At 48.8% G+C, this 9,866-nt stretch overlaps 1 protein-coding gene across 7 annotated transcripts in view; it reads left to right on the top strand.

Annotated features, from left to right (window-relative positions):
* The window catches only part of LOC113215131 (uncharacterized), a 94,135-nt gene that overhangs the window by 65,809 nt on the left and 18,460 nt on the right, over positions 1–9,866 (top strand). For 4 of the 7 annotated variants that reach the window (XM_052266528.1, XM_052266527.1, XM_052266530.1 and 1 more), the window contains 3 exons: positions 5,496–5,604; positions 6,649–6,891; positions 7,874–8,055. In XM_052266528.1, coding sequence (XP_052122488.1) covers positions 5,496–5,604; positions 6,649–6,891; positions 7,874–8,055 — 534 coding nt within the window. The remainder of the gene's footprint in view (positions 1–5,495; positions 5,605–6,648; positions 6,892–7,873; positions 8,056–9,866) is intronic. The other 3 variants (XM_052266529.1, XM_052266532.1, XM_052266531.1) reach the window with 1 other exon arrangement.

Below are 9,866 nucleotides of genomic sequence, written 5' to 3'. Positions count from 1 at the left end.
CTACACTTATAACTGTAGTACTCGCCGTGTCCTACACTTATAACAACTGTAGTACACAAATGGTATCACAGTTGCAGTACTGCAGTACTATTGGCACTGTACTGTGATGCTGTACGACAGTTGAGTTTCCAGAGCGGTGAAAGCCACGAAAGTGCCCTAAGACAAGAAACTTAAACTTTCACGCCTTATTTTCAGGGGTGCGAAATTTTAGCGCCCCTCCAAAAGGCGCTTGCCTTCAGGGATACTTGGATACTACCTTTGTCTAGTGTCTGTATCAATGAATCTGTGCGAGCATTGACCTGTGCAGTGCATGTGTACGGGCCGACGGGTGGCCTCGTCAAGCGCCCAAGCCTGAAGCAGGGATAGAGGAACTACTGTTTGTGGCTTATAGCCCAATCGATTCGATCAGAAGAGGAGGAGTGAAAACTCAGCCGTTTGCGGTCGGGCCAGGCTGGAGCCATTCCCTCTTCAAGTTCCGGCGGTGAGGTTCCGGAGGAGCAGCAGTAGCGCTGCAGTACTGGGGGCGGGGCTGGGTGGGGCGCGGGGAGCATCTTGTTTTGGCCAGTGGTCACCCTCCACCCGGCCGGCTAGACAGCGCGAGGAATATGGGCCAGGACTGTTAGCCCCCGTATATCTTTTCACGGTCGAAAACTTTTCCCCTCCGATGGAATCCCACCTCTTCTTGTGCAGAGTGCCCCCCCCCCCCCCCCGGTCCAGTCTCAGCTCAGCTCCAATAAACAGCCCGGTTTCGGCAGGCACTATTCCGCCACCGCCGAGTGGCGAAAACTTTTGCGCGCCCTTTACTCGTAATCCTCGCTGGTAAAGTGTGTGGTACCCTAAAAGGCGGAAACGGTTAGTCGGAAGAGGGGACCCTTTGCGAGAGGAGCGCAGAAGAAGAAGTTAGTGGTACGAAGAGTGCTTTCGAAGTCGACGTCTCCTCCTCACCATCACGTAGTGGCAGAGCAAAAATATAAATGTACAGCTGGTTGTGTATGGAAAAGCTGTCAAAGAGCACCTGCACTGTGCGCTGCACTGTGCGCTGCACTGTGCGCTGCACTGTGCGCTGCACTGTGCGCTGCACGGGCAGAATGATAAGACGCCAAAACTAATGAATCGGGCAAACTGAGCCAGTAGTGTTTGAGGCTATTTTTATCGGAAATATATAAAACAAAACCTTTACTGATTTTGCTGATTCCGTACTGGTTCTCTAGTTGCGCAGATCTTGTGCCTCAAATAAGTTTGGAGTTCCCATCCAGGCTTAAGACACTTGAATCGGGCCTAGGCCAACACGATAATTTCTAATACTTGATGGATGTCGGACGGATTGGGTTTGCTCCTGCAGCGACTACCCCGTTCTATAACGATTAACTCGTGGCCGACGGTTTCATTCAGTGTCGCGAGGCCGAGTTTTTCAAGGGAAACGTACAAAGTTGTTCTGTTTCCCTCGTGCTGTGCTGCGCTGTGTAGTCTGCGCGAGCACGTGCGCACTCGTGCACGGCGTTTAATGAGAGTTCGGTCTGTAATAACGACATGTTTAATGACGGCCCGGCACGGGACGACAAGGGCGGCGCAGTGCGGTGTGCGGTACCCGCTGCAGATTAGCGGCGATGCGTCAAGAGGGGGCTGCGTTGTGAAGGGCGAGTCGCTTCCCAGTCCGAGCAGGACGCTTCTCTTCGGACGCCGCCGGCGACTGTGTTTGAGAGTGTTAGCTTGTGCCACCGCCTGTCACGTCGACTGCACACAACCGTTCTATTATTTTCTCTCTTTCTCTCGCAGAACATTTTATTTCTCGCCTGTTACTCTGCCGCGCGCTGCCGCCTCCCCTCTCTGGGGTGACATGCCCCCGTTTTCCGATCGCAGAGCAATGCGAGGACCAGCTTCACGTGGTGATGAAGCGGAGGGGGGTTGTCCAGCGACGCCAGCGGGCGTTTATCGCTTTTTTTTTTCATCACGGTTGTGTACACTGTCATCGGAAGCGTTGAAGTACTCACAGTCTGAGTGAAATAACCCACTCTGACTAATAAGCTCAAGTAGCACGAACTGAATGCGTCCGAAATGCGAATCCTCTCGTTCGTAATAGGAAGGTTATTTTACTCATGTGAACGATTTTTGGGTCATAGTATGTTATGAAGGAACAACTCATTGTTTCGGTTGGTACTAACTGACATCAAGGTACTATAAATATGAATAGTAGCGTTCGTAAAATTTTAAGAAGTGTGGAGCACCATGACGCTTTCCGTGCAGTCAACACGGGCTCCCGTCAGCGCCCCGCCCCGCCAGTCGTGGTACATCTAATTGGGCGGGTGCCGCAGTGGCGTTCTCCTCTAGAACATAAGATGAGCCGCCATTGTGCAAAGCTGTTTCTCAGGTACTTAGCACCGCCCCCTTTTGGCTGTGTGGCGTGACCAAGACGTTAACCGAGGGGATAAAAAAGAATAGGGCTGTGTGAGATGACTTACTTACTGCATTATACAGATTATTTTTGCACCACCAGATAGTTGGAAGACCTATTTACTAAAATCAGGTTTAGCAAAGGTTTTTTGTTTTCCGGTTTTACTAAATTTATGGTCATATCGGCTGCACCTGTGAGTAATGAAAAGTAATTACATTTTATTCTTCTTGGATTTCTTCATTTTATGACTTTTTCGTTACAGAGCGTTATCTTGCCCCTATTTCAGGTTGTCTGTGCGAAATTGTCACAAATCCAGCCTTCGCGTTATTCCGATGAGACAGATGTTTCCCCTCATAGCCACCTGGCACCTAGTGCAGTAACCCACGAGCGTACATCCTTCCGTGACCCTTGGGCAAATAACGTATCAGAATACTTTGTCAGCATTTTTCTGCGCTGCGTACAAGGGCATTCGAACGTTATATATTTCCCTTTGCAGAGTGGTGTGAGGTGAAGGCGCAGCAGCAGGACCTCGGTGGTGTTCCGCGCCGCCAGCTTTGCGTCAGAAGGCACGGAGAGGCCTCATTTCCACACTCTGCTGCTTCTGTAGCTGCTGCTGCGTGCATCAAAACGGTTCATGATTTTTCTCCCCCCCCCCCCCTCACCCTTCTCTTCCACACTTCTCCCGTACCGCCGCCCAGGAAACGCTTTCCTCCGCCCTCCCCAAATATTATTTCACTGCGAGAAGGAAAAGCCTCACCTCCTCGCGTGTTTTATGGTCCGCGGGGCTGCGACGGTAAACTTGGCAATCTTGTTCTTCATGGCACTCTCTCCTTGAACATTTGCGAATCCGACCCATCCTCACACGCACATGCACCGTGCCCGGCCTGGGCCCCCTCCAGCGCACAATCACTCCCCTTAGGTAAGCCTCTCTATGCCTCCTTTCATCTGGCGCGGGGGTGGCCCCAATACCCGACCGGCCCGGCGTGGGCGGGTTGTCTGGAGATTGGATCGGAATCGCATACAGCGACTCGATTGTGTGTTTGTTGTGTGGGACCATGAGACGATAGCGCGTAGTGCTTCACGGCCTCCGGGGCCCGCCCGCCCCCAGGCGCTATAAACCCTATATCCCACCCACCAAAAATGTATAAACGAGCAGAATAGTAAAGTAGTTGGCCATTCACTGTTAAAAATATATCTGCACATGTACAACATACTTTGTAATGTGCCATTTAAAAAACGAGTCGTACATGTACCGGGTGTAACTGTGCATGGGCAGCAGTGTTGCGGGTTTGCCTACTCTTTACACCCGTAAAGGGTCATGGACCCTGTGGCCAAATTGAGTATGCAATCCCGCAACACTGCTGCGTATTCACAGGTACACCCGGTACAACCTCCCACTCACGCTCGATATTCGGTTCCAAGTTGATACGCAGGGCTTAAAAATTTCACAATTTCAAGTTGTAATTATACGACCAATTCAATGAAATTTTCCTGTACCCGGTACGACAATTTTTCACAGTGTTGTTGCTTCAGCTGTGCACGGACGGCTTGCAGCTTACTACTGAGGGTACTGTGATTCCGATGCCGATTCCGTTTTCATGGATTGAGGAACGTTAGTCTTGCCAATGTTCTGCTTGGATGGGTATGATTGGGGGGGGGGGGCAACGCGTGCTTTACACGACAGCTCCGCCTCAGCGCCACCTTGGTGTTTCTTCGCCCGACACTTTTCGCCCTCAGGCTCATTTGCTGAGTGGTTCTCCCTCCGGGCCGAGCCGGGCTGGAGCTGGGGTGCTGTCGGCGAGATAGAGTCCAGGAACCAGAGTCTACTCTGTTGCTCCAGGTGCCTGGCGCCCTCTGTGCTTGTCCTGCCCGATCCGAGTTTCTATGCCAAAGTAAAAATCTGTTGAAAGTCTCCGATTTAGGGGGAGGAGAAGTAAAAATGTGCAAGAGTTGCGATTAGGGGAAAAACGGTTATAACGACCCCCCCCCCCCCCCCCGCTCAGCGTCTTAGCTCTGCAAATCTAACTGTACAACAACTTGACAGTTTAAAATGCAAAACTAAAAATTCTACAGTTTAAACTGCGAAACTGAAAAGTTCTACAGTTCAAACTGAAATGTGCAGTTTAAACTGTTGAACTACACAGTTTTAACTGTAGAACTTTTTAGTTTCGCAGTTTAAACTGAAAGACTTTTAGTTTTGCAGTTTTAACTGTGAATTTGTTCTACTGTTAGATTAGCAGAGAGGCTCATGTCTGGGACTAGACTCGAGTCACTAGAGCCCGATTGCCAAAAACAATAATCCCGGAATTGCAATTCCGGACTTGAGCCCGGAATACTTCGGGCTTATTTTTGACGGATTGCACCAAAGACATCAAAGACATGAGCCCGAGACGCTGAGCGGGGGTCACAACTTTTGCAATCCGGGCTGATGTCCGGGCTCAGGTCCTCCGGCTCAACCTCCAGTCATTATAACAGAAAAAAAACCCTACGTGTCAACGTTTTGGTAACCAGTATTGATGGCCTTTAGAGAGACGTGGCAACAAATCGAACAACAGCAGTACTACCAGTACTGCCCCCTCCCGTCTAGCCATCGTCGCGCAGAACATGACTGATAAAAAGTTATGCGAATTGCGCCAGAGGTTTGGGAAACGCATGTAGTACAATCGTAGAGGTTCGATGTAATTCAAAATTAATTAAACTAACCGGTGTACACCCCCCACCACCTGCGCGCAGAAACATGTCTGATTGAATGTGTCACATACAGCGACACACAGTGACTGTGAGCAGTATATTTTTAAACTTATATACGGCATTGCTCGTAGTGTTTCATTTTCAAGTGAGTGACGTTAGATTTTTGAATGCTGCCTTTAACTATAGCAGTGAACTTTTGCTTCCGGGAGAAAGTTGAGTCTATGCTTTAATTCTTCAACACTTTCGAAGGTGTGCAATTTAATATCAGTCGTGACATTAAAATTGTTTTCACTAGTTTATTCGATGCCAACCTTAAAAGATAGCAGTCAATGTATCAGCTGTAGCTACTTTTCGTGGGGACAATTAATTTAGAATGCGAATATGTGACATGTGCTTTTCTTTTGTCCGCCAGGCGTTGAAGTTGACGATGCCGAGCTGGCCATGGCACCCGCCCTCCGCTCCGTGCCGCACGCCGTGCCGCACGACGCCGTACCGCTGGAGGGTCAACCGCCAGCCCACTGGTGAGTCGCTCCGCTCCTTCTGTCTGCTGCTCAGCGCTAATCCATGCAGGCCACGACGTGACAACCACCGACAGCATTGAAAAGTTTGCGTTAAAGTTAGAGATTGCTACAGAAGAATCTGACGTTTGTCAGCCATACATATCAAAATTGGCTCGCTTTTTTACTGTAAAATATGCCTGGACCATCGAACACTTGATGTCTCCCCACACTAACTGGAAAAGTACTTTTTCATACATGTCATATGTGGTGATATGAGCGTACGGATTTATGCACGAAATCAGACAAATGTGTATAAGTTTATGCATAAATAAACACAAAAATATACATTTTTATTTGATGCACAAAATTTAACCTATTTCTATATGAATAAGTACATAACTAAGCACGTTTTCGTACATAAATCCGTACGCACGAATCACTCCATACGACATGTACAAAAAAGTACATTCCCGTTAGTGTGTATTCTTTTTGTACCGCCATGTAATCAATCCGTAACTTTTCGTCGCTGTGGTCGATTTTCGTTCTACATTTGAGTGGAGTACAAATGTTGGCAAATAACAAGTGGAAAACTGATCTACACTTCGAATAGCATAGCACTGTTGAAATTCCAGAGTACACGATGGTGTGAGAGACGTGGTCGTATGTTTCCATCCTCATGTCACACACTGCAAAATTCTTGCAAAGTATTTTCAAGCATTGTAAGGATGTTTGCATTGCAACCTATGTTCTTTGCATTGCAAACTATTTTCTTCGTAATTTGCGAAGAAGCGGTTTGCAAGGTTACGAACTAATTCTTTGCAGCGTTACGAACGATTTTCTTCGTAAGGTGCGAAGAATTAGTTCGCAATGCGAATGATTTAGTTCGCAATGCAAAGCATTTTACAACGCTTGAAAATTCTTTGCAATACAAAGAATAGTTCGTCGCAAGCTTTTTACAGTGCACACTCTGTGTTAAAAAGCGAGACATTTCAATTATAGGAGCGATTGATTGCGATAGGCTCACATGCCACTTACAGCTTCTTCTTTCTTTGTTGCCTGTGGCAGCAGTGCCCTAGTGGGCGAGGAGGCTCAGCAGGAGGCTCTCGAGGTCATGGGCAGCAGTGGCAGCCGCCCCTCGGCCCCGGGCAAGCCGGGCCTGCTTGGGCGGCGCACCCAGTCCTCGGGGTCCCTGTGCACGGGCGCGCGCGCCGGCGACAAGCTAGGTCGGCTGCTGGCGCCCTGCGGCCGCCACCGACACCACCGCCACTGCCACAACAGCAACGGCACGGAGGACCCTCGGCATCACAGGTGAGCAACAGCGAGCACCGGACACCCACATGTGTAAATCGAGGGGGAAATCATTTGGGTTCGTAGCGTATCGGCTATTTGGTGGTATTTCTCCTGCCATTTCGGTTATTTCTCTTGCCATTTCGGTCATTTCTCGCCTATTTCGGATTATTTCAGAGTATTTGGCGTTATTTTTGAGTATTGCAGGGGTATTTTGCAACTGTTTCACCGACTATTTCGCGTCTATTTCGCGCTATTTCGCCTTTATTTCGCCTGTATTTCGGACCATTTGGGGGGAAGGTACGAACTATTTTGCAAGTGATCTTCCCCTCGGTGTGAATATAGCACGATTGTAGGAGTGTGAACGACATTCTTATATACATGGAGCCAAGAGACCGTCTCTTGATGGAGCACGGTAAAAACAATGTCTGATTAATTGAGTGTAAAGGACAAACTTTCAGGAACTGCCTTGGTTCAAGGAAAAATTCAGATTTCAAGGAATTCTCCACAAACCATTCCAAACCAGTTCTCCTTAATGGAAGCTCCTCAAAGTTTTCCCAGTTTTCCCCTCTTCTCAAAAAAAAAATTACACTAAGCTTCCTGGTAGCACGATTGTTCTCTAAGAATGGTCGCTGAACGTTCAGGGAGCCTACATAACGTTCTTGGAATACTATTGGAAGGTTTTGTGCTCCATAAGTTATTTGGCTTGACGGGACCATACTTCCTGCCAATCCCTCTGCTCAGAAATATTTCCTTCACACTAAATAATTGAAACAAAGCACATCATCTGCCTCCACGGAACAGTTTTGTTGTTTGCTTCAGTACTGTTCTTTTAATAAAATATTTATACGAGAAAAACAAAGGTAGAACTTAGTGTAAATATTTTTTTAAGGAAAGTACTGTTGCGTAGTAAATTGCGTTTATATGGTAGGAATTTGCTGTTGATTCCTGCCATTCTTTTCCCAGTGTAGACGCGTGAGCATTACCTGTGTTGTTCCTTCAGGTACAAGCTGTGCGGCTCGCTGCCAAACCGTTTGGACGCGGCGCAGCAGGACTTGGACGTGTGCGACAACAACAACATGACCCCTGCCTCCCCCGCTGCGTCCGAGAAGGACCTACAGGACCTCGGGTACGCGTCCGAACGCTCGCCGGACGACGAGAAGCACTTCCCAGGGGACATGCTGGGTGAGTTTGGAGGGCCTTAAATAAGTTTGACAAAGGCGGAACGAGAGGGGGTGGGTGGCGGAGAGGCTTGAGGATGGCGGATTGTCAATAACTGCGGATACCGGCGGACACTCGTGGCATGCTATGTTTTATTGTTTCTTCAATCTCGCTTTGATTAATTTCTAGAAAACAGCCATTCGCTGACATTTTCTTTTTGCACGTAATGGGTTTTTGTGGGGGGGGGGGCGTTCAGCTAGCATCGGCTATACTCACTGTTTCCTCTCTGATGGGGCCGCAGATCGGGGAGTGAGGGGGGGCAGAGCGGAGACCAGTTATCACTCCTCCCCTCACCCCGCCTTTCGTCTGGGCCCCTCGGGCAGGGGAGGGGACTCCCAAACCCCATCGTCCGTCGTTTCGAATTGTTTTATCTCTTTCTGTGTCGTGGGGGTGTAGCGATTGTAGTGTAGACATTTCGTCTGTGTGTGCGTGTTCGCCTCGCGTCCCTGTGCGCCCAGCGGGCTACCCCTCCCGCTCGCACTCGGGCGGCCTAGACCTGCTCCCGCTTGCACAGAGCGCGTGCGTGTATTGGTCTCCAGAGACGCTCCTTTCGGTAGGCCCGCCCTGGCCTGCCGAGGGGACACGCCTCGCTGCACAAGTTTGTGGATGGGTTTGGGGTCTGGCCAACACGTTAAGTAGGGCGCTTCGGGGGCTGCCCCGCCCGGCGTGGCCCGTCTGGCTCAAAGCTCAGTGTTTTCAGCCGAAGATATACTTCCGACCGCACGCTGCACATACAATGCTTCCGCACACCACCGCGACCCAAGACGCGAAACAGAAAGACACACAGAAGAGTGTGACCGTGACCAGTTTGTCATGCATAAGAAAGTGTTGGCAACCATCTTGTCATTCACTGGGAAAGCGTATTCGTTCGTATACTTGTCGGATACAAAAAAAGTGTGTGTCCTCTGGTTTTCACACATACTGTTTGGTCATGACTGGCATGAAAGTGCCGATAATTTTATAGATGTTCTTAGTTCGTTTTTATACTAGAAATCCGAATATACCACTCTGATTTTTCCGCTGCGTGTAGAAATTTTGATATTTCGAGATTGAGCGCAAAAAAAATGTGCTTTTAGCCTGTTTTGAGTTGACCCGTGATGGTGACTGAAGCACGATTTTGTGTAAGGAATGTTGTTCAATATTTTACAAAGAATCCGAATGTGTCATAAATTTTTTTCTATCGTTTTTTGCATTTTTTCATGGGGTTGGAAGCCCTATGGAACGACCCCGGACCGTCGAATGGTTGTCATATTTGAAATCAGTTGGTCCGATTTAGTCAAAAAATGTCTTAAAATATTGTCCCCTCTCTTTTCGGGTTTGGTGTCCCAGTGTGGCGTGAATGTCTGAGGTAGTGTCAACTGAACACAAAATAAAAACCTTGCGAACGACTGTGGCTGCTTTATGATCGCCAACAAATTCCGAACGTTCTTTGAACTGCGAATAAAATCATTTTCAATTGGGAAGAAATTTGTTGGTAGGCTGACAAAGCAGCCAAATCCTGTGCAATCATTCTAAGGAATAATTAGATTAGTGCAAGTGCAAGTGCAAAGTGATCCTGGCATCTTCGTTTGACGGAAGGGCCGTGGCCAGCTAGTTTCAAACGTATGCAGATGCAGGTGAGAGGGTCGAAACTTCTCCGCACTGAAGAAGTGAGCTGCGATGACGCAGCCCCGCCCCAGGCACATGCTCTACAACGCGCCGGACGCGGGGCGAGCAATGATTAATAGAACCTCCTGGGAATCTGCGACAGATCCGAAGTTGGAAAAGGGGAGGGG

The sequence above is a fragment of the Frankliniella occidentalis genome, unplaced genomic scaffold (assembly GCF_000697945.3).
Source record: "Frankliniella occidentalis isolate FOCC.00 unplaced genomic scaffold, Focc_3.1 Scaffold40, whole genome shotgun sequence".
NCBI classification, from domain to species: Eukaryota; Metazoa; Arthropoda; class Insecta; order Thysanoptera; family Thripidae; genus Frankliniella; species Frankliniella occidentalis.
The sequence above is the reverse complement of the archived record's forward strand: the minus strand, read 5'-3'. Positions and strand labels throughout refer to the sequence as shown.